General features: G+C 41.3%; 5 protein-coding genes across 5 annotated transcripts; 2 read left to right on the top strand and 3 right to left on the bottom strand.

Moving 5' to 3' along the window:
• Positions 1-1,317: 1,317 nt before the first annotated feature.
• PCOAH_00006790 (Uncharacterized protein) lies at positions 1,318-4,083 on the top strand (the record flags this gene model as incomplete). Its single annotated transcript, XM_020057489.1, has 3 exons — positions 1,318-3,248; positions 3,401-3,568; positions 3,759-4,083. 3 exons carry the CDS (start codon positions 1,318-1,320, stop codon positions 4,081-4,083), a joined length of 2,424 nt encoding a protein of 807 aa, XP_019913281.1.
• A 431-nt stretch (positions 4,084-4,514) lies between these two features.
• PCOAH_00006800 (PLP-dependent aminotransferase) lies at positions 4,515-6,699 on the bottom strand (the record flags this gene model as incomplete). Its single annotated transcript, XM_020057490.1, has 5 exons — positions 4,515-5,934; positions 6,041-6,142; positions 6,241-6,327; positions 6,454-6,485; positions 6,613-6,699. 5 exons carry the CDS (start codon positions 6,697-6,699, stop codon positions 4,515-4,517), a joined length of 1,728 nt encoding a protein of 575 aa, XP_019913309.1.
• Positions 6,700-8,209: 1,510 nt separating this feature from the next.
• Positions 8,210-9,115, bottom strand: PCOAH_00006810 (Uncharacterized protein; the record flags this gene model as incomplete). The annotated part of the gene is made up of 1 exon (XM_020057491.1): positions 8,210-9,115. The coding sequence occupies one exon, from the start codon at positions 9,113-9,115 to the stop codon at positions 8,210-8,212; it is 906 nt and encodes a 301-aa protein (XP_019913078.1).
• A 4,287-nt stretch (positions 9,116-13,402) lies between these two features.
• PCOAH_00006820 (Uncharacterized protein) lies at positions 13,403-14,377 on the top strand (the record flags this gene model as incomplete). The annotated part of the gene is made up of 1 exon (XM_020057492.1): positions 13,403-14,377. One exon carries the CDS (start codon positions 13,403-13,405, stop codon positions 14,375-14,377), a length of 975 nt encoding a protein of 324 aa, XP_019913107.1.
• A 1,336-nt stretch (positions 14,378-15,713) lies between these two features.
• On the bottom strand, positions 15,714-18,335 carry PCOAH_00006830 (CCAAT-box DNA binding protein; the record flags this gene model as incomplete). The annotated part of the gene is made up of 1 exon (XM_020057493.1): positions 15,714-18,335. One exon carries the CDS (start codon positions 18,333-18,335, stop codon positions 15,714-15,716), a length of 2,622 nt encoding a protein of 873 aa, XP_019913197.1.
• Positions 18,336-25,522: the final 7,187 nt, after the last annotated feature.

The following is a 25,522-nucleotide window of genomic DNA, read 5'->3' on the forward strand; positions in this document are numbered from 1 at the left end:
AAGTGGTGGTTCCTCCTTTTTTTGTTTCTCCAAATGTAAGGAAACAGTAACGAGCATTGTGTACTGCACACTGGAATGTAAAAATGTACCTTCTTCGTATCTGCTTATTTTTGTATGCTGAGCGGAGAGCGTTTTGCTATAAGTCCCCAATGACGGTTCGGTGCGTTTGCTTCCCTCTTTTTTTATCATGCTCAGTGATTTGTCTTTCCACTATGTGGTACATCATACATCAATGCAGACCTGAGTATAGACGACCTTCTTAAGAGAGGGAGCAACTTGATCTTTCCAGCGACTTTAAAGAATGACGTACCCGGTTTTGACCCTACATGTGGCCTTTACAAATTTAAGGAGGTATTATTGGGAAGGATACTAAAACAACCAGGGGTTCCACACAGTTCGCCTCTTTTTGCCTATTTTATGCTCCTTATTTTTGCTTCCTTGGCTTCTATTATATTTTCCTTTCCTTTCCTTTCCTTTTTTTTTCTTTTTTTTTTTTTCTCTTCACTTACCCAGTTGCCACACACCGTATGCTTCTTTAAAAAAAAAAAAAAAAAAAATTGTCAAAAAAAAAGTTGTCCATTATACGCGTTGGAACAACACACATTCGTAAAATTTGTCCTTACTCCTCCTTCCCGCGGGGTCATATGCGCGCGCCTCTTCAGAAAATTGAGGATGCGCGAGAAAAATTGAGAAGAGGTGAAAAAAAATAGGGGGGAAAAAAAAATGAAAGAAGAAAAAGAAGGAAAAAATAAAATAAAATAAAAAAAAAAAAAGAAAGCAATGGCATAGCTTGGTACAACAAAACGCAGAGCAACGAAAAGCAAAAAGGAGCATGGGGGCCAGAGTTAAACACAATCGTTAAAAAAAAAATAAATAAAAAGGAAAATATATAAATGCGCGTTTTTTACATTTACATACAGGTATATATGACGCGACTGCTAATTCTTTTAACGCAAGAAAGTCTGGTACTCCGTGAGGTGCTTAAGTACAGTCATTGCAGAGGCAGCCAATGGAGAAAGATTAACTAGGGGAGGTGGAAATTAAGGCACTTTTGGAAGTTCTTCCCTTCAACGTTTGCCACATATGCCACTCATGTTACTACTATGAGTGTTATCCGGTTTAATCTATCCAGTGAAGTCCGAGGTGACCGTTGTTCGCCTGCGGCCCCATTGACCACCGAATGGACGAGTCCCACCAGTAAGTGACACCCTGTCATAGTGCTAATGAGTGACATCCATTCAGAAAGAACACTTCCCCTCACCACCATCACCATCGTCACGCTGTTTCACCCACAACTTCAAACTCTAAAGTGCCAGTATGGACGACTCCTCACAGCGAGAAGGCAACGAGGATACCTTCGAAAATGAAAAAAAGGAAAAAAAAAAAAAAAAAAAAAAACAACACACATATTCCGTAATAAAGGAAGTGAACTATTCGCAGAATGAGGATGACACATCGGTAGAAATACCCAGTAAAAAAAAAAAAAGAGAACTAACAAAAAAAAAAGTACACATAGAGGATGTCCAAAGGGTAGGGGAGTTTAAAGGTGATGTTTCAAGTGACGAGTGGGGCAGGAACAGTTGGGTGCAAGATGGACAGGACCCCGAACCGAAGGGATGCATGAACTCCCAGAAACGTGACTTCGGTCGTTTGCTAAAGATAAGGGGCGTAAAAAGGAGAAAACGGGAAAAACATAGCAATCATAGTAGTAACGGTGGTAGCCATGATGACGACAGTCAAAGCAGTGATAGTGATCACGAAATAGTGCCACTCCAAGGGCAGAGAAGGAACGGGGAGCAGGACGCCACGACAGCTCCACCCCTGCACCTTCATGCGAAGGAAACGCCCCGTAGGAGTAGAAGAAAAGATGCACCATTCAACATGGTCCATAGTCCCCAAATGTCAAACTCACCACGGAATGGAAACTACGAGGATTGGCCTGAGGAACACCATCGCAGTAGTGACGATCATGGTGACAGAAATGGGAGTGTAAAAACTGGACTCCCCGTAGTGGACCACATTTATAATGTAAGGAGTGACGATATGCACGACGTCAGTAGTGACGATCCCCCCGATATGAGTAGCGCAGACTCCCACGACGTAAGCAGCGCCGATCTACCAAGCGCCAGTAGTAGTGAAGCGAACATTTTTTCCAAGCTGATCTACAGAATAAAGAATGTTTTTGCTGACAGGAGGGGGGATCCCATAACGGATGAAAACATTGTGGACAGCGACATCTGCGAACTGACCATTGTGGGTAGCAATGGAATTGACCCGAGTGGCCCTAACAACATAGTACACGTTGTGGAGGATGAAGATACGTTTATAATGCAGGGTCATAGCACTAGTCAGACAGGAGGGGGAGAAAACAGAGAAATTGCTTACCCACATGGAAGAACCCACACGAATGAGATGATTTGTCTAAACGGACTAAACCCGAATGACCTGTTAAACAGCTCCATTCCTATTAACTCTAATCGCCCAGAAATAAATGAAATTTTTAGTAACGTTGAAAATGGGACCATTATAATGGAAAGGCCCGATTCAGGGACAAATGGCACTACATCTGATCAAGACGCAGCGCAGCATAGTACAGGTAGTGACCCCGGCGGTAGAACCCACCGCTTCAGCTATAGGAATGTCTTCCAAAAAATAGTTACCTACGTTAAGGAAAATATATCCTACGTAAAGGAAAAAATAAAAACCTACTGGCTAGAACGAGTGCGTGAAGCGAACACCCAATTGACAACACCCCATCAAACTACAAACGAACGGCAGGAAACAAACGAACCAGCACTTCACACCGAAGACGAAAACGATGACCCTAGCTGTCTTCAAGTACTTTTCTTCCTAGGGTTGGTCTGTAAATTTCCTATCCTCTGGATTATTGGCTCCATAATATTCTGCATCACCCCAAGTGAACATAAAAGAACCAAAATGTGGAGTCTAGTCAATACCATGTTTGCTCTCTTTAGTTTATTCTACTTTATAAGCACATCGAAATTTAAAGTGCCAAGGCCAGTTTTCTCAGTCCTCATGGAATCAAATACTGAGGAAAACAATAATATACTTCCAAGAGGGGTTTTAAAAAACCGGGAAAACGTTGTTCACAGTTCGGTAGTGCTTGATGGATCTTCTACGTCCCATTGGATGGGGCAGAACTCCCATGCAGTTTTCCCTGCGGAGGAGAATTCCTTCTTAAATTGGAACTTCGTGTCGACGCAGAAGCCGGACACACACGTTTTGCTGTAAGGAAAAGCATCGTAGAGCTGAGTTTACTCCTCGATAAAATCGGAGCAGAGATAGTCCCCTGCTGAAAACCCTGCATAGTAACCTGCCCCCCATGGATCGACTCTGCCAAAATCAACACCTTCCTATTTCTTGCCCATTTCCCCTGTAGAAGCAGTGACGTGTACAAGCTCTTAAACCGCGTGCAAGTGACGTTCCTCTTCGGAAAGGGCAACGCCTACCCCCGAACGGAGGTCGAAAAGATGAAGCCTTTTTTTCATGACCTAAAAGAGGGCCTTAGGCCAGTCCCCGTGGAGAGACTCACTATGACGGATCAAGAGTAATTCTGCACCCGCCATACACGCGACTTTTTCCTTGTCTGCGTTTATTAGAATGGATGGAGGCACTTCCGCGTGAACGTGTCCCTCAACTGCTGGGAAAATAATATTAATGCACGTATGTATGCACGTATTTATATATCCGCCCATGCAATACGACCAACCATTTTCACGCCCACCTCCCTTTCGCAGCGTCCCTGAGGACTTCTTCGGAGGAGGACTCAGGTGCGAACGGACAAAAAAATACGCGCCCAAGCAGGCCAACGAAGCCGAAACGGACAAGCAAAAGGAAAAGGCCAAGTGGTATTTATTCTGGAAGGAAGACGACAACTCAAAGGATAATAGCTCAACCGGATCAGAATCAGACATCCCCCTTCCCGTTGGAGAAATCTTCTTCTTTAAAAACGAGTACACCTGCAGAGTAGCTTTCCTTTATCCAAAAAAAACGAACCCCGATGAAAAGGAGATGCCAGCAAATTTTATCCAAATAAATAAAATTATAATAAAGCCCTTTTGAGGGAACCCCTGAGGGTACAAAGTTCGTCCGTCCGATGTGCGTAGAAGTGGGTGACGCATTCTCTTCCCACCTTTATGGTACTAAAGGTGCACACCGTTTGAGTTTTTATTTCACCTTTTCTTTTTCATTTTTTTTTTTTGTTCATTGCCCCAAGGTGGTGTCCACTTGGACCCACTCCTAACTTTACCAACGTGTTTGTTATTTAATTGTATTCGTCGCGCAGTTGTACAGCAATTACAGTGGCACCTGTGCATGTGGAATTGGTGCCACCCCCGTGTATGCGAGCGCATGTGCTTCGACCGTTTTACTCATTTTTTTTGTTCAGCTCTATAAGACCCAGGAAGGCGTGGTCTTCCGAAAAGCAGAGGCCCGTTCGTGTTACCTCGTGCCGGGATTCTACTTATAATAACACAAATTAGCGCGCAACCGGTCTAGTTGCGCCGCCCGAACCTGCGGATGAAACATCCAATCGCGTCGTCCAACTTGGTCAGGAAGCTTTGCAGCTCCGCCCGCTCAATTCCAATGACGCAGGAGAAGGCAATGTAAGAAAAGGGATACAAATCGTAGCTGCACCCAAAGTGCTCAAATGTGTGGTTCCCGATGGTTAGGGTTTTTCCATGAATCGCTCCATTATTAATATTTTCCTTTTTTACCAGATTTGCTTGGCACCCTTCTCCCTTTACATTCCCGTTATTGCAGTTTTCTGACGAACGGATCAGACCTGCATCTTCGCTGTTCTTTCCACGATTGGATGAAAACTCCCCATCGGTGTGTTTACCTTGCTCAGAAGTGTCAACCCTAATGGGATCCACTTCTGTGTGGTGAACGGGTAAAGCAGGATCTACATTAGTCTGCATTTCCTGGTCCCCCCTCTGTGCCACTCCCCCATTTCGTATCAACAGCGGGGAGCATATAACCCTATGCCCGGTAACATTTCTGTAAAAAAGTAGAGAACCTAGTAAGGTAATACTCTTCGGGTTTGCCATATGGCAAATATTGTAAAGTTCGTTTAAATTAATCGCCATGGATATTTTATTTTTGCTAGCTTTGATTAAACTTAAATTGTACTTTGAGCAGAGTGTTGAAACCTTCCCCTGCAACCAGGAAAAATTTTCCTCTCTTTCTTTTCTTAGATTTAGAATTTTTTTTTTCCCTAATTCTAGTAATGTGATGAAAAGATCTAAATATGCATGCACAGGTGTTCTACCAGGGTAGTGCTTTTTCAATTCTTTCATTTTTTTCTTATCGGAGCTGAATACGATCCCGCCGTTAACTGGCACGAGGAAATTCTTATCACAACTCTGAACCACAAAGTCCACCCGCCCCTTCGATTCGAAACACTTCTGTATTTCTTTACACAAATAATTGCATTGTAATCCAAAGGCATTATTAATTATGTGTGGAACATTATACTTCTTGCAAATATGAGCAATTTTTACAACATCATCTGAATTCCTTGGGGCATAACTAGATGTCACTGACATTACACAACAGATTTTTTCACCATATGTTTGTATCAGTTTTTCTATTTCGTCTAGGTTTGTAAATAATTCTTCATCTCTGTAGACCATGTCCACTACTAAATATTTCAAGGCACAAAAATCGATGCACTTGTAGCAGGTCTTATGATCTATTCTGGAGATTATTACGTATTCACTTTTTTCTCTTTCCTTTTTTGTGTACAGCAGGCAGGTACTTAAACACATCCCTGTAGCGTACGGCAGTATGTACACATCTTCGCAGCCCTTTATTCCAAAGCTTTTGATCAGATCCTTTACAAAGCTAGTCGTGGCCTTGGCCAGGATACTGTTCCCCGCGCTCTTGGGCTGCACGTCGTCCAAGTTCCCTGACCTGCGTAAGGGGCATAATTGAGTTAGGAAGTCTGTCCAATATTCACATACGCCCATAGATGCGTACACACCCATTCATATGTGTGTGTGAGGGAAGAGCTGCTCACCTGCCGATGCCGTGCCCAAATCCGATGTACTTGTTCCGAACGAGCGCGCTGTATATGCGATTCTCCCGCTCCCCGATTTTGACGTTCTTCTCGCTGTTGCATCTGAGGAAGGAAGTAGGGCGAAAATGATTTCTATGTTTCGTCCTTTCTATAATATCGCATCATAAAGGAAATGATGCTTTCTTTCTTTTTTTACGTACAAATTTTGAGAAGATATCTGGTGCAACATGTTCATGATGGTTATTTCGTTTAGACCCTCATTAGGGACACGGCCGTGATTTAGGATGCTGTAAATGGAAGGGGGGAGCGTTGTATGACACAAAAGGGAGTGAAAACCATTATTTCCTTAAATTCCACACACGTGCATACATTTACTAGAATGCTCATTGTGAGTTGCTTCTTTTTTTTCTTACTTCCATAGCGTATTTTCCTTCTGGTTAAGGGTCTATTATTGGGGAGGTAGACAAAAAAGAAAAAAAAAAAAAAAAAAATGACAAATGGTAGAGGCGTAACTCGCGTTGAGAGAGACACACCAATGTTACACATTTGACACGAATCATACGAACAAGTACCTGCTTAGATATTAGGGAATACCTATTCCTCCATATGTCCCCTTGGACGGCCTTGCCATTGCGCACGTCCAGACCTGGTGTGTTCATCTCGCTCTTCTATTAAAAACTCTCAAAAGAGGATAATTCAATTTGGAACAGAAAAAGGGGAACAAAAAATTCCAACGATGTGCCAATACATACGTGTATTAACTTGAGCAATTCCCTATGATGCTCCCAAATGGGTAACTTAAAAAAAAAAAAAGAAGGGAATGCTCTTTGAAGAGGCTATATATTTACTAATTTTTCTTTTTGTTTTATCATATCCTTCTGATTACGCCTTTGCACTCCCTCTGTTGGAGATGCACGCGTGAAGCAACTGTTGCTATGTCAGAGGACTGTCGCAAGTGCAATGTTATACCCGCGCTGTTTCCCTCCTTTGCACTACAAATGCGTGCACACAACATACACCATACAACATTGTTCTTCCTTCATTATGTGAAAGGAAGAGGCGAACAAAATCGTCTGAATTGCTTTCAGCAGGTTGTTAGGTCAATTACACTTATGAAGGGACCCCAACCCATGACTCCATTTTGCTACTCTGCTGGTGTACAAAAATTCATGTAAAAGTGTTCCCCTTTCTTAAACAACTTTTTTACATGAACGTTCAGATAACTTTTACCAATTTTTGAAAAAAAAAAAAATAGCTAGCCAATTCGTGCATATTCTACAGTCTGAGCAATCCCTTACAACTTGGAACAAAAACAACAGCAACAAAAAGGAAAAAGCATTTCTATTTTCTATACAACAACAATATTGTAATTAAAGAATAAGAATGGGAAGCAAAGAGGAAAGGAAAATTTTTAATATGTTACATAAAAACTATGGAGATCACACGTATGCACTTATGGTATGATTTAAAAAATAAAAAAATAGGGAGTAAAAAAATTACTAAAAAAATTAAAACAAAACCATAACTGCGGTAGGAAAACCATAGGATAAACTTCAGCCAAAAAAAAAAAAAAAGAGCAAGAGGGACACGACGGTGTGTTCTCCTGATGTACACGCGCTGTACACTATGCGTTCCGCGCCGTGCCACTTTGTACACATTCATGCGAGAACGTGTTCTGTGGATGTGGAGCGGCTTCGGTGCGGACGATTCTCTCTTCAAAATTCTCATTAAAAGGAAAAAAAAAATTGACAAAGGGTTAAAAAATAAAGGTGACAACAGTAGCGATAGCATCCATAGCAGTAATGGAAGCGATAGTAATCGTGCACATAAAATTGGTCATATGGTGTAAACGCGCAGCGCGCGCAAGGATTTGGAGAGCTCCTATGGGTCAAATGAACGGCGCACATATTTCACATAAACGCACCTGCAACATGTTAGCGGTACGCACTCGTGTCGCCTGATCCGAGGGATTCTCCAAACTTGTCTATGCCGCAATGTCTTCCTTCGATGCAACCTTGGGCGCATTTTTGCCAAGGGTTCAAAAGGGCTGCCATTTGCGAGACGTGGCGGTTGCGAATGTTGTGTAAGGATCGTTCATCTATCTATTTACCTATCCATTCTTCTTTTTTGCCATTTTTTATTTTTCCCCCCACCTTGCGTGCCGACAAATCACACATTCTGCAACGAGTTGCAACTCTTCGGCACCGAGGTGCTCAGAGCAACGCCGCTGCCCTCGCGGGGGAGAGACACTATGGGCTTAATAGACGTACATCTTGCCGCGGGTGGGTTACATGTACTGTTAAAAAAATAATAAAAGAGCTCATGCTCAGCTATCAACTTTTGACATGACGGTTCGGACAAAAACTTCAATGACTTAAAAATACAAGAAGAATACTGATTCAGTTGTGAAATAAAAAAGCAAGCGTTTCTCTCATCGTTTCCATCACCCACAGAGTAAATGAAACATATAACTGAATTGTTGCACAGGTAGGGGGCTAAAATTTCATTAATGATTTGATGAAATATAACTTTCTTCCAATCCTTAGGATCAATTAAAGAATTAATTAATCTGTCCCTTGCGGATATAATTCTTATATTGTTGAGAATAATATATGACCATACTAATGGAATAAATTTACGCGCTGAGTTAATTAACCACTCTAAGCTCGCATTGGTTACTATGACCAATTTTCCCTGTGTCAAACATAGACTCAACGTTTTAATTACAACTTCACTTAATTTAAAAAAGAATTGTCTTACGGATGCTGGGATGTTGTCATTCAAGCCTAGCTTCATCTTTACAGTTATCCAGCTAGTTGGCAATATCGTATCATCATAATCAAAAACGATTAATTTCTTGTATATATACGGTTTGCTATGTGTTCCGTTTTCGACTCGCATTATTTGGGTGTTGCTCGATCTGGTAATGTGTTCTTCACAGCAGTTTATGCCCGCTGTGTGCACGTGGCTGTTTTCATTCTGTGCATTTCTCATTCCTTTTATCTGCAAACTGTTCAAGTAGTTGTCGTAATTGATTTGTCCCCCTCCAGTTGGAAAGTTTCTCATGTTCTCCATTTCAGCCGTTTTCGGGCTTCTCTTTCAAAATAAATTTTTGTTCACTCGGAAAGGTGCGCGTATGTGCGTGCAGGTGCCTTTGCAAAGGAGTGCATACGGGGTCGGCCTCCACGTATTGTCATATGCCTCGTTTTTGCAAGAACAATGCTACTTTCACTCACGTGGGAGGGAGGCAAAGGGGAAGGGGCTCCTGCAAGTGCACCCTCCTCAACTTTTTAATTTTTTCTTTTCTTTTTTTTTTTTATTTGTTTGTTTATTTTTTTTTTGTCTCCCCCCAATCAGGTAGATACAAATACGTATAAATTTGTGTAGCCTTATTTATAGGACTGGTTGCTTACTTCGCTTCTGGCCCTTCTGCCAGGGCTTTTCGAATTTTCATTTGTTCTGTTAATTCAATTTGTGTTGCCTCAGTTTTGTTCTTACGAAGTGTGCGCAACAGGCGCAAACTGTGCTTATGTTACAAAAAAGATTTTAAAAAATAAGCAAAAGAAAAAAAGAAAAAATATATTTATTTTAATTCACTTGTTCACTACGCGTGGTGTTCTTTATAAAGAGGTGCTCATGGAAATTTCGTCCTCTTCCCGAGTTCACGTGTGAAACGCGCGGCGTAACACGCTATGTGTATCGTGTGAACTGCAAAGCGCACGGCGCAACGCTCTGGACACACGAATTCAAATTCCCCTCAAAGTTTCGACAAAGCGAATTTCCAAAGTGTTGTGCTCACAAAAGAAAGTCTAAAACAAAAATTAAAAAAATAAAAATAAAAAGGGATATATATGAGCAAAAAAAAAAAAAAAATTAAACAGATAACAAAGCGTGAACAGAAAATAAAAAATAGTGGACACGCATAACACAAACGTAACCGAAATTAAAAAAAAGGAAAATGTAAAAGAAAAAAAAATAAACAAATAAATTACTAACAACTTAACCAAATGGCTCTGTGTCAAAATGCCGACGCGGGAAGAAAACAAAAAGGTAAAACAAAAAAAAATGAAATGAAAAAAAAAAAAAAAATAAAAAATAAGGAAATTAAAAGGATCGTAACCAAAATGGCGGGAAGTAAAATGCACAAAAAAAAAAAAAAAAAAAACACAAGTTTAAGGTAAAAAAAAAAAAAAAAAAAAAGAGAAACTAAAATGCAGCCATTTGAAAACCTGAAAAGAAGTCAAGGGGGCACATCACATATAGAATAAAAACACATTCAAAGCGAAATGAAAAAAAAGGCCAAATAATTCGTGAACAACTATGCAACGACTGTCGCAAAAGGACAGAGGCGGGCGGGGGGAGCAGCTGGGCGCATGGGCAGCAAGTACAGACGTGTAAACGTACGCATGTGTATTTAAAAGGAGTACACAAAATGGGCATCCGCAGCGGTACACTTGTTCAGGGTGGCTATACGTTCGTCTAAGTGTGTATATAAATATGGATGTACGTTTGTTTATATGCGAAGCAGGGGTGCATGTTCTGCATGGGTGTGTAAATATATAATGCATTTGCGTATGTATTTGCGTATGCTCATGTGCCAACGCGCACGGGGAGTTTTCCCTTACAAATGCCTACACAACACGCAAAAAATCCACCCCCCGTGCATTCAATTAGTGTAAAAATAAATGCGTAACAAGTTAAGGAGGAAAACAGAATTTTCCAAATGGGAAGCAACTGCTATCGAAAGTGAGCAGCGAATTTTTTTTTCCAGCTGGTCATTTGTGAACAAGTGTAATGGTACAAAAATGGGCAGGAAAAAAAAAAAAAAAAAAATAATAATAATTATAGCAATAGTAGTTATAGCTAGCTATTTCCCGTTCATGTAAGTGTGCGATTTTTTTTTTTTTTTTTTTTTTTGTTCATACGTTTCCGCAAATTTGTACACACGCGTGCCTGAGCGTGAACGTACTAATTTGCGGAAACGTGGGCAGACGTACCTACCCACTGGCGCGAAAGTGCGAACATATAAGTGAACAGACAAATGAGCAGTCAAATTAACAGATAAAATAACAGATAATTGAATAAATATGCTTACAGCTACTTTTTCGTGTTTGTAATTTTTATACCACGGCTAAGGCTGTCCAAAACTGCTCGCCGCCGCCTCGCATAAAAGGCGCACATTACGTCTTTATACGTGAACACGCAAAGTTCTGAGGCACGTATAAGAAGGCTGTTGCAAACCACGCGAAGTGAAAAAAGGAAAATTTTAATAAGGAGGAGAAGCTGTACAACGGAATACCCACTTAAGCGCCACAATTTTAACTACCTGTATGCAAATCTGTTCGTCTGGCAATTCATGATGCAACACTTCGTCAACAGGACGGCATGAAAAATACAAATATTCTTTCTGTATATACATATGAACAGCGCTGAATGCTGCGCTTCCTGCGATGTGAAGGACGTGGCACTTTCGCTATTTGGCAAAATTTGAACATGCTGAATTTCTTAATTTGCTCATTCGGCGCTTTGAATGTTGCAATTAATTGTTGGCGAGGGGTGAAGTGAAAAGGCCTCCAAAAGAACGAACGGTTTGGAAAAAATCTTCACCATAACCGAAGCGTAAAATAAAAGCTAAAAAGAAAATCCAAAGTGACAACCGCAAAAATGACAAATTGCGAAAGTGCAGAATGCCCAAAGGAAAAAAATGCGCTGCACACAAAAATTCGTTTCTTCTTTTTTTTGGCCACATCCAACATGCCACTTCTTAAGGCAATTAACTTCACACTTTCCATTCAACCAACTTGGGTATATGCCCCACTTCCTGCACAAGCATATAATTGCAATTATTCACGAGTGTATACTTCAACACACCGCGTTTGGCTAGTTTCCCATTCTGTAGACAAAGCTTAAAGGCGACAAAATTGAAAAAAGAGTAAATCGAGGGGTGGGGTGATTACCCTTATGTAATAGCAGGACTAGCAGGTGGTCTGCTTGGCCATGTTAGCGCGTGCTCCAATTTGGTGGCGCAAAGCAGTTGACAAAAGTTTTATCTCTCAGCGATTTTTATGCACGTGCATAATTCCCGAAGTGTTATATGTTTAATTCCAAATCGGTGTCTTCTCATGCGAAAGGGAGAACGTTTACAACAATTGCCTCGCATTTACAAAAGTTGCCGCACATATACATAAGCCACGGGGTGAGAAAAAAAAAAGAAGAAAACTTGTTAAGTACCTTCTTTTTTCCTAATTCTTTTTTTTTTTTTTTTTTTTGCCCTGAATGTATTACCAATAAACCATATCCCTTGACAAATATTTACATAAAAAAGGAGAATCAACAAAAAGGGGGGAAAATAAAAATGGAAATGAAGAACAAATTTAAAATTTCACCGGTACACTCAACACAGTTGCAACGGTTTACGCATTTGGTCGAAGGGCCTTAACATAAACGCGGTGCCTACGCGTGAGCCAATTGTGCATGCATTAGATATATATGAATGACGCCATTCCTAATTATTGACAGTTCTGGCAAGTTCTAATTATAACGGATAATAAAAAAAAAAACGAATCTGCTTATTAAGCGCATTTCGAGCATGTGTATGTCAGAAGAAGCAAAAAAGGCATTGTTTCCTTTTTTTTCACTTTTACTTTTGTAAGTGCCCTGCACGCGATAGTTCATCCTGGCCGTAGCGTGTGTTAAGAGGCGAAATGCAAAAGAAGTCGATGAAAAAGCGGAACGGCACAACGAATTCGTGAGCAGATGGGTTGACCAACGGGCGATTCATCGAAGGGTGCGGCATACAAAGCAGCGAAGGAGCCAACAGGGAGGATAGGATACGATGCCGCTTCGAAACTGCATCATGCCCGTAGCGTGAATTCTACGTCTCCCTTTTTCTTCGCCTAAGGCAGCGCAGCAACGCAGTTTTTGCTTCCCCCAATCGTTCTGCATTCTTAAGGAGGCTCGACAAGGCGTAACCAGAAGGCAATCGAGTTGAGGCACGCACGTTCGATTCGAAGCGGCTTGGATATATATAAATTTTTTTATTGTTTATTTGCCTACCTGCTTATATTTACTTCCATGGTGAGAAAGGAACAAATATGCGCTAAGCAGGTTTCCATCGGTTATGCAAACAGCTGAGCGTGACGGGTGGGCCTTTGCACATATTCCTCAAGAGGGGAGGTGTGGTGAGGAAAGCCGCATCGGAGCTGCGGGTGGAAATTTGCCCAGACACACAGGTCTGCGTAAGTATGCTTACATATATACCACACCCCTCTTACGCTCTTCGCACGGGGGTGTACATTGGTAGATACGCTCGCATTCACACACACCACACATACCGCATACACACCGCACGCACGTCCAATCATGTTAAGACAAGTGCAATTGCTCATCCTGTTGATGGTTGCCTCGAAGGAAGCCACCGTACTGGTAAACTCAAGGAGGATAAGCCACCTGCATTCCAAACTGAACGAAAATATTCTCTACTTCAACAAGTGTCCTTCGTCCAATGTGTGGCACCACAAAAGATATAACCCACACCATGCCTACATAAAGCAACCGCTCTTTCACATACATCAGAGAAAAATTAATTACCTGAAAAATGGCAATAGCATATATTCCAAATATTACAATAACGAGCCTGTTTACAACACATACAATCCAATTTTAAATTATGAGGTACTCGATTTGGTGAAGGTATTCGGGAGGTTAGCTGAGCATGGGAAGTACGAGTCCCTCAACATTGCCGTTGATGTGGGCGTAGACGAACAGGAAACACTGAATGACCCAGATGGGAAAAATCGTCAGACAAAAAGAAATAACTCCTGGACAAATAAACTTCTGTCCATTTTTAAATTTAAAAATTTTTATGAGCATGACAAAAGAGCATACTGGTACAGGCATTTCTCACAGCAGGGGAAAATGAATTTTTCAGATTTCAAAAAATACTTATTACTACTAAAATTTAAATGGCCGAAAGATTCCCTCTTCCCAACGTACAATATCTTCTTGTTCGAAAAAGGGTTAAGTAAAAATGTGGACTCCCCACTGATACGAAGCAAAGTGGAAAATTACATACAGCGGCAAGAAATTAACGAAAATTTGCTGAAAGCTTGCTTTTTCTGCTTTTCAGAAGGAAAAGAATACATAACTGCGCAGGATATATTAAATACCTTTATTGGGTGGAAAAGGAAAGGGGATAAAAATGAAAGGAAAGAGGGTAATAACAATTTCTTTTCCTTTTTTAAGAAAGCCAAGCCGGAGGAGGACTCCATTGATTGGTTCACCTTCAAAAATAAAATCGACGCATGTACGATTAGGATGCACGAAGGGATAAAGTAAACTTACCCCATCGTCCCCCACGGAGTGGCAACCTCTGTGATGAACTATTTTTTATGGTGGAATGGTGTGAACTACACAGATGTGCTAAACGAGGGGTGGTCTACTTATGCCATGTTATGTGATTCCCTTATTGGTGTAAATTACTCACAAGGGGGGAGAAGCAAATTCCAAGGTGAAGAATTCCTTTCCCGTTATTTATGAACATGCCCCACACATGACCAGTGGTACACATCCCTGATGTCTTCACTCCTCGAGAGTAAACTTCTCAGTTAAGTAATTCATGTGGTAGTGACACACACACAAGTGTGTACTCCCCCCTGTTTTTATATAAACGTCACTTCTGCATATTGACCAAATATTTTCACCAAAGGGTATGGTGATGCCCTTCTTACGATTCTCTTCTGTTGACCTTTCTTTGCATGCGATTTTATCCCCCCCAAGATGTGTCAATTTTTTCGTAATTTTTTCGTACACCCCGTTGTGCAACTTTGGCGCCATTTGACCCGTGCTGCATCAGCCAGCCTTTACCACGTAATTGGACAGTTAAAATAAAACGTCGTCATAGGGAAAGTATCCTAACCACCCAAACGTGGTATCCCCTCACGTCGCCATAAGAAAGGATGAAAATGGAAGGAGAAACGGGGGAAGGATAAAATGCTAACACATCGCGAATACTCATAGCGGGAATGATTCTTCCTCCCCCATCAAATTAACTTTTTTAAAAAAAAAATTAACATCATTTTTAGTGCTACATTGGAATGCTCTAAGCACTGCCGGAAGTGGCCGTTAAGTCAGCAAAACAGCGGAGTGATAAGAGGATGTGCATTCAAAAAAAAAAGGGGGAAACGCGGTTACGGTTACGTGTGTAAACGTGGCACGGGGAAACTCCTACATGTTTAAAAAAAAACGCCACATTTACAACGCACGGGAAATGAAACAATAAAAATGGCTGTTGCGATTGGATAAAAATGGGAAAGAAAAAGGAAGAAAATGGGAAGATGGACATAGACGGAGAGCAAGTCGCCATTAAAATGCTCCGCAGTACAGAATTACGAAAAAGAGAGTAACACAGAACGCACATGTGTACGCATGTGCGATTATCTGCAAATCATTAAAACATGTGGCATCTCCCCTGAGCGGGGAGGCTGCTTCGGTGACAAGGGCAGAGCGACAAACAAAAAGGCACCGGTAGACATATAAATGAGCTTCAATTGGTGTAACTGTGGTAGCGGCTTCGTGCATTCCTGGCATGCTCCGCAAAAAAGGGCGGAAAAACTAAACAAGCAGAGGGAACACGCACACGCTGACACAGGCGTGCATGTGCCGAGGCACCCGCTCAGAAGCGCCGGTTCTCCAGCCTCTTCTGGTTATTCTTATACGACGGGGTGTACTGGAAGTTCTTCTTCGTGAGGCGCAGAATGGACGAGCCAAACATATATATCGACCCGAAATTCTCTAACCATACTGTTTTGTATAACGAGTGGGAACCCACCTTGGTGTTAATAACAACTTCTGTCCACACAGACGTTTTAAAATCGTAAAAAAATAAATCGTTCTTTGGTAAAGAGGAACTCTTGCACTCTCCACCAATTACGAACATATAGTCATTAATGATGACGCACCCATGTCGGTACCTCTTCTCTGGTATGCTTCCTTTTGCCATAATTTCAAAGCATCTATTAGACTCAATATTGTAAAGGAATAAATTGTCGCAAAATTTGAGGTTTATTTTGTTCCTATTAAAGCTGTAGTAACTGATGCCTCCAAATATGTACAGATTATTTTTATAATACACGCAGGAATGCCCTGCTCTTTTTCCAAGCCAGGGGATTCTTCGTATCTTCACTCCGTTCGCTATAAGGTTACAGATATATTTGCACTTCTTCCCCTGCAGGCAGTCTTTACAGGGTGGGTCATTACGCTCATGGTAGATGTTAGTGCGTGTCTGTTGGGGGCTCTCCACGGGAGTACTTTCACCGTGCATACCTGCACACTTTGCATTTTTAGCTTTTCCACCCGTGGCTTCTTCACAAGTGTCAAAAATGAGGCTGTACAAATCTGAACAAGTGTCGTCCGCCTCTTCCCCCCCCTTCTTTGGAACTTCCCTTTGGTCCCCACTGATCGGATGCCTATCCCAAGATTCCCCCTTCGCGTGGCCAAACGAATTACTATGCCTCTCCGCAGTGGACGTAGCAACGGTAGCTATACTATCCACCGTGTCTACATTGCGGCGCAGACTGTCCTGATTTATCGCTCCTCCATCCATCTTAACCTTACTCGACTGAGTCGTGTTATCATTGCTAAACGCATCATTCGACGTTAGTAGAAAAAAACTGTCGTTAAAACATTCTTCTGCGTTTCTGGTGTCGTTTTCAAGCGCGATTTCGTTTTGTAAACCAACGGGGGAGGCAGTATCACCCGGTTTAAAATAAAGAATGTTGCCGTTATCGCTTCTGTTCGCGGCGGACTCATCTAAGTGGGTACGTAGAAGAGAATTGTCCTGACGTGCCTGCTCTGGGTTTGACCGCTCCTCAGGGGCACACCCATCTTCATCACTCCTATACTGGTACAACTCCATCCACCTGTTTCGGTAAAAATCGTAAACGTACAAATCGTTGTAAATAATATCGACATACTCATTGGCCCTTTTGACGGTGCTTCCTTTACCCCCGAAGAGGTAAATCAAAGAGTAGCAACTCTCGTTGACGCTGCAGATGGAGAAGAAATCTCGCGCCTTTATCAGCCTCTTCATTTTTTTAAAAGGATTTTTCTCATCATTCGGAAAAAGCTCAGAAAAATCGCACAATTCGGAAAGTTCGGAAAATTCGAAAAATTCGGAAATTCCACTGACGTACTCGTCAAGGTGGCTACGTTGGCTGTCGTCATCGTTGCTTCGACGGTGGCCATTCTGGATATGTGCACTCTCCACGGTACCGGCTTGGTCACTACACATTGTTTGCTCCACAGATGAAACGGTAGTGTTCGTCTGGTTCGGCCTGTTTGGCGCTTCCTGCAGGGAAGAGGATCCGCCGGGCTTTGCATCCCAACTGGAGGGCTGCCCCATGCGGTTCATCTCATCGTCATTGGCATGTTCCTGCTCATTCCGCTCCGTCTGATCCCCCCTCAACCCCCGCAACAGCTCCGCAAAATCAGCGAAGTTACTCTGCGCTGACTCCACCACAATGGTCCCAAAGAGGGTATTCATATTAAGCATATTGACTTTACAAAAATTCATAAAATGACAATTACTACTAATTATAAAAATACAATTATTGAGGTAAACCACATCTGTGTAGTTCATAAAAGAAATATTGCTCAGATGATGGAAGTTTCCTTCGATAGTTTGTTCTGGTCTGTTCTTCATATAAAAATTTGTCAACTCCAAGTTGCTATTTTTATTCACAGACATTTCTTCACATATGTTTAAAAATATGTACCACACGTTATTATATGGGGTGTACAAATATATGCATTTTTTAATTTTGTCGAAAATGTAAATGTTGTCATTGAGGACACAGACTCCATCGCATCTGTTTTTATACACCTTCGAGTCAAACCCAATGTTGTGAACATTAAATTCGTAATTTTGGTTTTTCTTCCCCTGGTCGTCTTCCCTGCTGGCGATGTTCTTCGCTTGGTCCATCCGATCGCTCTGCGCTCTGGTCATACCCACCTCTGACCTAACCGATGACCTAACCACTGGCCCAATCATTTTCACCACGGGAGAGCGCTCCTCCCTGCCCTTTTTCCTGTGACCCGTACTCACATTATTCCTGTCACCCTGCATCAACGTCCTCGAGGACGACTTGGACGAGCAGCTATGGTTGCTGTATCCATTACTAATATCGACAAAGTTACTTATTAAATTTTCATTCTCTATGTTGTTGTAATTGTACGCATTAATGTTTCGGTTGTATATGCTCTTGCTCTTATTGTAAAGGTAGTTAATAATATTCATGGCTTACATCTTTCGGTCACTAAATGGAGGGTCCTCTACTGGGGGGATTTCTACTGGGGAGTTGTCTAGTGGAAGATTTTCTATTGAAACTTCTGGACAGGCTCATGCAGCGTGGGTGGGTGTGGTGCAGACCTGTTCGTCGGGGCATCATAATACATGCACGTGAATATGTCCCCTTTCACTTTTAAGAATTTTTTTTCTTTTTTTTTTCCTTTATCAAAAATGAGCTCTTCGAGGATGTGTTTATGGCCTGCTCGGTACAATTTATCTGTTAGGGGGATGTGTCCTTCGGGCAGCCTCTCCTATCGTAGGATCCCTCCTGCAGGACGTGTTGGTCGTTCACCTGGCGGAGGACAATTCAAATGGGAACCAACGGAACGCGGAAAATCTGCTGCGAATGTACGAGTGGGGTCTCCAAACAGCAGGGGTACCAGCAAAGATTCACCACAATAAAAAAACGGAAAACAGAATAAAGTAAAACAAAACGAAGGAAAATGACACGGAATAAACACAACGTAAGCGCTCGGTGGTCCCCGCAAAATACATTCACACCTGCCTGTTCAGGTATACACAAACTTTTAAAAACTTTTAATTTGTACGCAAAAAAAAAAAAAAAAAAAAAAAAAAAAAAGGAAACAAAAATCTAGGAGGCCACCTAGGTCCAGCAACAAGCTGTTATTATCAGATAACGATTAGCGTTACTTCGGATTCATCAAATGCTCATTCTAATGTGTTTAGCGGCACGGTTTTATGTAGCTCCCCGCCTGTGCAATTGTCACGCATTAATTTGCTCACATGTACCCTTGCTTCTTAATCCCATTTATTCGTGAACGAAAGGGAAAAATTAAAATGGGCACGCCAAATTGGGGAGGCAATTAAAGTAGCAATTGAGGAAGCAAAATTGGGAGGCAAGTTCAGGGGGGCCACATAATGACGCATAATGAAAAGCGTTGAGGCGACAAAACCTTGGGGCTTTAACAAAACTGGATTACCAAAACGGGGGATATACATACCGCACTAATTGTTGCACGTGCATGTAAATTAGGGGGCACAATATTTTGCCGGAATGGGGAAAATTCCCTTCCTCGTTCCGCTGCAACTCTGTATGTTCGCGCAAAAATTCAAACCGCGAAGCAGTGGAAACCCCGCAACTGCACAGGCTTCCAGTTATGAGCTTTCATCTATGAACTACAAGCCATACAACTATGAGAGTTCCCAATATTGTGTATGCTTCCCCTTTGGCAATTTTTATGCCAATATGCCATGTGTATGCACGATGGACTGCTGTGCCTTTTACTGCACGCCGACACATATACCTGTGGCATATGCAGGTGCGGGGTGAACCCAAGATTGGTAATCATCTCTTAAATGTTCCACCTTCGTGACGGCTAAATAAAACGAACATTTGTTGGTACACCCATTTTGGGAACAACAATTTTTTTAAGTGACCCTACAGGTTGAAACCCTCAGTTGGTCTGGCTAACTTGACCCTTTTTTTTTTCTTTTTCATCCATTTTGGCTGTTTTGACCGCATCGGTGCGATCTTTCGTAAAACATTTTTACATCGGCGAATTGGACATACCAAGAGGGGAACGCGTATAGCCCTTTTTTCTCAAATGGAAAAGGTCACAAACATGCGGATGTATATAAAGCGGTACCGCTATACAACTGTGTGTGCATGCCATGTTGACCCACCGTGCCAGACAAAGGATGCTAACCGAATGTGTCACCCTTGTTAGACTTCCTTCGTTTCTTCCCCGCCTTTTTCACCTTTCCGCGTGAGAGTTTATCAAAAGTTTGTGGCCACACCATATAGGTAAGTCAGCCAAATATGTACCACTTGGCTGAAACGCAACACATTTTAAGGTTAACCAGGATGCTCAACTTAGTATGGATCTCGCTCCTATTCCATTCTGCTCCGAACACTTTCATATAGAAAAATCGAACCCTATGAGGTTTTACAAAACAGCGCATTGGTATAATCAAAAGTTAGAAATAACTCCTATCGTTAATTGGGCACGTTAAAAGTACGGAGCAAAAAAAAAAAAAAAAATTCACATAAGTTGTGCGACAAAATACAGAACAGTTTCACCGTGCGGCTATACGTAAGATAGTATATATTACATCGTACTCAAGGTAGAAGCACCCCACAGAGAATTAATTTTTTTCCATTAGCAACATACTTAATTGTGCTCGTCGCTGGTGTTGTTGGCCAAAGAATTTTTTCTTTTTTTTTCAAATTGTTAAATAAACAATTGGGGGGAGTGGCCAAAGCGCACTCGCAAAAGTTGCACAACAGGTTTGCACCGCGCGGATTGATAGGTATAAAAATATGCATGTATACATTTTAGGGGCTTTCACATGCGCGCATGTAGTAGTACGCACATACGTAAATATTATTTGCAGATGCCGATTGGGCAGGGGTGCTTTCATGTGCAGCAGTATGCGAGATATACACCAACGCAGCGCTCCAGCACGACTACGAACAGCCGACTGGCTGGCCTGCATGAAATATGTACCTCAACAAAATAAATGCATTTGTACATATACTATATGCAATTATATGTTACACCTTAAATGGCAAAAATGCCAGGTCAAAGAATTATTCTGTTAAACAACTAGCCAAATTTTTCCTCTCATATAAATTGATTTGCTTCCCCCGCTGCATGTCAAATGAAAAAAAAAAACAAAAAAAATAATATTTTCTTTTCGTCACCCTGAAGCACTACTGTAGCCAACGGCAAAAAGCCATTTTCTTCTTCGCAATCCAAATGTCAACCGCGCAAGATTGAATTGACGCGAATAAAAAAGTAAACACGCCCAAAAGAAAAAAAAAAAAAAAAACGACCGAATAGGCTTACATATGCGCAAATAAATTAACCTCCACATGTACATATACACCAAAAACATATGCGCGCGCAAGTGCATGGCTATTCGGTTCGCCCCCACGATCTGCGTCCATATATGCAGTCGCCCCGCTATAACAGAATAGCTGTACAGAAAAATTCTACGCAAAGAGGGATTGGCAACGGGGGGCAAATTGAAGCAAAGCAGACTAACAGACCTCAAAGTTGGCAAACCCAACAGGCGTAAAAATTTGTCACTCCTCACGAACGTAACTACAACGAAAAGAACGTCAAACTTTCACAAAAAAAAAAATAAAAATAAAACACAAATCGATGCAATCTGCATGAATAAATCCCTCCCCCCTCCTTTCTTTTTTTTTTAACACTTTCACATTTTGCAAAAATGCTGCGAAAAAATTAGGAAGAATTTTTTGTAATATAAAAAGTTGTTCATGAACTTAAAAATATTTTTATGCTATCCAACCTATGTGACCAATTTGAATACAAGTTTGAAAGAAAATTGTTTGTTGATTAACTCTGCATGCGTATTTCGTTTTTTAACCGTTTCGCATTACCATTATACAAATATATATATTCCCTCGCGACATTGAACACCCCCATTCTTAGATAATACACGCCTGGAATATATATCACTTTGCGGCCAGTTGTCCACGTAGGTGTATGTACTTGTATGAATGTGTTTTTGCGTAGGCTTATAGTCATTCGCACGCGCATATAAACATATATACGTGTATATTTACATACAACAACTTCGCTACGACAAGCGGCTACACAGAAAAAAAAAAAAAAAAAAAAAAAAAGAACTCCGCTTTTACATTCATCTCCGTTGCTAAGTCGTAAAGTAGAAAATTTTATCATTTTTTTCTGTATTTATTCTTTTTGTTTTTTTTTTCCAAACTTTCATAACACACATAGGTGTTCTTTATTCATGTCGGCTGACCCACAATTTTACACAAAAGTATTTTATTTTTATTATTTTTTTTTTTTGTATAATTTTTCGTACCATAGAGCAATAGCAACATTGCCAAACACACACGTACATGTTAATATGCCCGCATAGAAATATCACACGCATGTTCAAACATTGCGTACATGACAGTGTTATATAAAAGTGTGCATGCTACACGCTTACGTGGGCCTCACCCATTGTCTGTTCCCCAAGGCATGTGTAGAAGACTGCTAACATTATAACACGCGTAATCATGCTATCCTGCTTGGGAGCAACCAAATGGACGCCTTTTTAAGCACCTGCACGGCAGTCCATTTGTCATACACACAAGCAATTCCCTCCTTACATACGTACATGTACGCACGTACGCGCGTGTGCTATGGTAGCAGCTGATTGGTTCGCACTTGCAGCCGGTGATTGGATGAATTGCTACATTCTAAGGGAATAAATGCGTAAATGTTAAGCGTGTCGGTTGTTTGACGTGCTGCATTCCACTGTGCAAGCGGAGGGACGCATCTTTGTAGTTGGCAGCTATGCAACTTGTTTGCCTCCGGGTTGACGCCGTTCCCTTTGTGGATATTTTAACTTTTTTTTTTTTTCTTTTTTTTTGCCCCCGTGCCACATTGCCTGTGTTCACTGGCGTAAATGTACATGTGCTTTTTTTCACAATTATACGTACACGCCTTGGTGAGAAAACTATTTTTGTCCCTTCACCTTAAAATTGCATGCAAATGGGCCAATGGGCGCATGTGTACACGTATGTGAAGGTATCCATATATGCGCACATACATACCATAAATGTAAATGTGTTTTATATTCCTTGCGTAATTATGTAATGCTCATTCACATACGTACAAATGTTTAATTTTTTTTTTTTTTTTTTCCCTGTTGTGCCCGGCTCCGTGAAACTACATAAATTAAAATTATTTTTTTTTTTCCCCCACCATCAAGATCACCAAGTTGAGGTAAACCAAAACAAAGAGTACGCGTACAAACAAGCGAATGTAACATACCATATACTATCCATGTGAGGCAAAGAAATAACGTCGCTTCCTACGTCATGTTAGGAATTTTTTTTCTGCCCCTTGTAGTCATGTCATTAATCTACACTCGTTAAGCCGTCGCTTACACAGTGCAGAAGCTGCAAAGAAAACACGCTGTGCGTATTTCCCGTGCTGTACGCTTACCGCTACCTGTGCATCTTTTGGCCCCACTTGCATGTTGGGTTTTCCTACATGTACGTGGTGCACATATGTGTAACGCGAGTGCATGTGAATTTATGAAACGTATGTCATGTGTTCGTGCAGCTTTATGGCCGTGCAAATTGGCCCCGTCGTTAATTGGTCCCCACCTTTCAATTAAGTGCCCCGTTGGAGCGGACATACCATGTGTACAAATTTTTATTTTTAAGAAAGTGAATTTAGCGAGAAAAAGAAAAATTTAAATTCGCGCAAAAGAGAAGTTTATTGTGTTACTGAATTGTGTTGAACTGAAATTAACATTAACTGCATCGAAATTAACCAAGGCATTTATTTCTGCATTTTTCACGTTTCACATGTTTTCTTGTTTCACAACTTTTACACTTTTTTGCAAGTTTTACAATTTTTACGCACTTTACATGACTTACACGTTTTGCACATTTTACAATTTCGCCTTTTCTTCCCCTTGCCTTTCCCCCACTGTGTGACTCCTCACGCCATACCTGTGCACCTTCGTTTCCATATACTCTATCGTTCCCCCACACCATTTTTCTTTAACGCGCCATTTTACAGCACGCTGTTTTTACCTTTTCTTCACGCAAACCTCACTTGCGACCTCTGATGAACGAGTACCAGAGGAGAAGAGGACAATAATTATATGAGATGAGGAGCTTTACCTTTACCCCCAGTAGTTACATTTGCATTTCCAACCGTTAATGATAAGCATATTCAAAATAAGGGGCGGTTGAAAAAAGAGAAAACGGCTAAAGGGTTCCTCGTTGAAAGGAAGAGAAAACGCATATACGTACACATATACATATACATACATATATATACCTGTGCCTACATTTATGTACTTTCCTTAGGCACATGTTTGTGCGCGCTTGATTGGAACCCCAGTCTATGCATGTGCCATATGCACAAACAAATATGTTAAGCCTGCTCTTCCAATTCACGTACTCATTACGTATTCTTGAGTGTGCATAAGCCTGTGAGAGAGTGTCCCTACCACGTACACTTTTCGCAGCACATACAGACGTAGTATATCCGCCTACGTGCATATCGTCGTACATGCGTACATGGACGCGTACGCCATTATACTCTTGTCGCTTTTTTCGCGTACACGCAGACAGATATACTTTATATGCATGCGTGGGTATATAAAAATACATGCATCGTGAACTTACATGAATTTAACGCGTATACTCCCAAGGGAATGAAAGCAAAAGAAAAAAAAAAAAAAATGCGGATTTTCGCTATTACGTACGCAAAAAATATTTTTTTATTTTATTTTTAATGTGAGGGAGGGAAAATGTTTAATTCTTGAGAAGAATTAAATGTATGTATATATGTATGTATCTATTTATGTGTTAATGTATGTAAAGTATACCATCTCGTATTCTTCTCTTAGCGTTTCGCTTTATTTTCCTTCCCCCCCGCATATTTCATTTTTCCTTTGCTCTCCCTTTTTTTGTAAATCGCCCATTTCTCACAACAGCGCATACCTTTTAAGGCGAAATTTTTAAAAGAAAATTGCCAAGCATAAGTTTTTTCTTTTAAGCCCATCTGCAGGGGTGCCACTGTTGCGTCCTCGAAAAAAAACGAGTGAAGAAGAGCATAGCCTGCTAGAGCCAACTCGTGGAGCCTTCATTCACGTTTATGAGATATATATGCACGTGCCTGTTTACACCAGTGCATATCAGCATAAGTCGCTACTTACCTGTACATACCAGTGCCTACCTGTAACCATCTGGTCATAGCAGTCCATGCTTGCACGAGTGGGAGAGAAACCAAGCAGATTGATTACCCGTTGCAGACGAATGCATGACCTGTGATGTATACCTTACACGGATTTATATACATACAGCATTGAGATCCTACAATTATGTGTAAATGCATGGCTACGTGAATGCATTCTTAGCATAAGTGTAGAAGAAAATCTATGCCATAAGAGTGCCTGCCTTTAAACCCATCTTGAAGTACATTCTCACGCGCATAACACGGGCGCGCTGACTTTTTCCCCTCAATTGCGGTACTCCATCCACTTCCTGCATTTTTCTCCCTCGCGTTATGCGTATGCATGCGAGAGGCGCACTCCGCCTGCGTAAATAAACTGCGTACCCTGGTTACCTGCCTTAAGTGCGTACCTTAAGGTAGCCCTCCACAACACGC

The sequence above is a fragment of the Plasmodium coatneyi genome, chromosome 4, assembly GCF_001680005.1.
Source record: "Plasmodium coatneyi strain Hackeri chromosome 4, complete sequence".
NCBI lineage: Eukaryota > Apicomplexa > Aconoidasida > Haemosporida > Plasmodiidae > Plasmodium > Plasmodium coatneyi.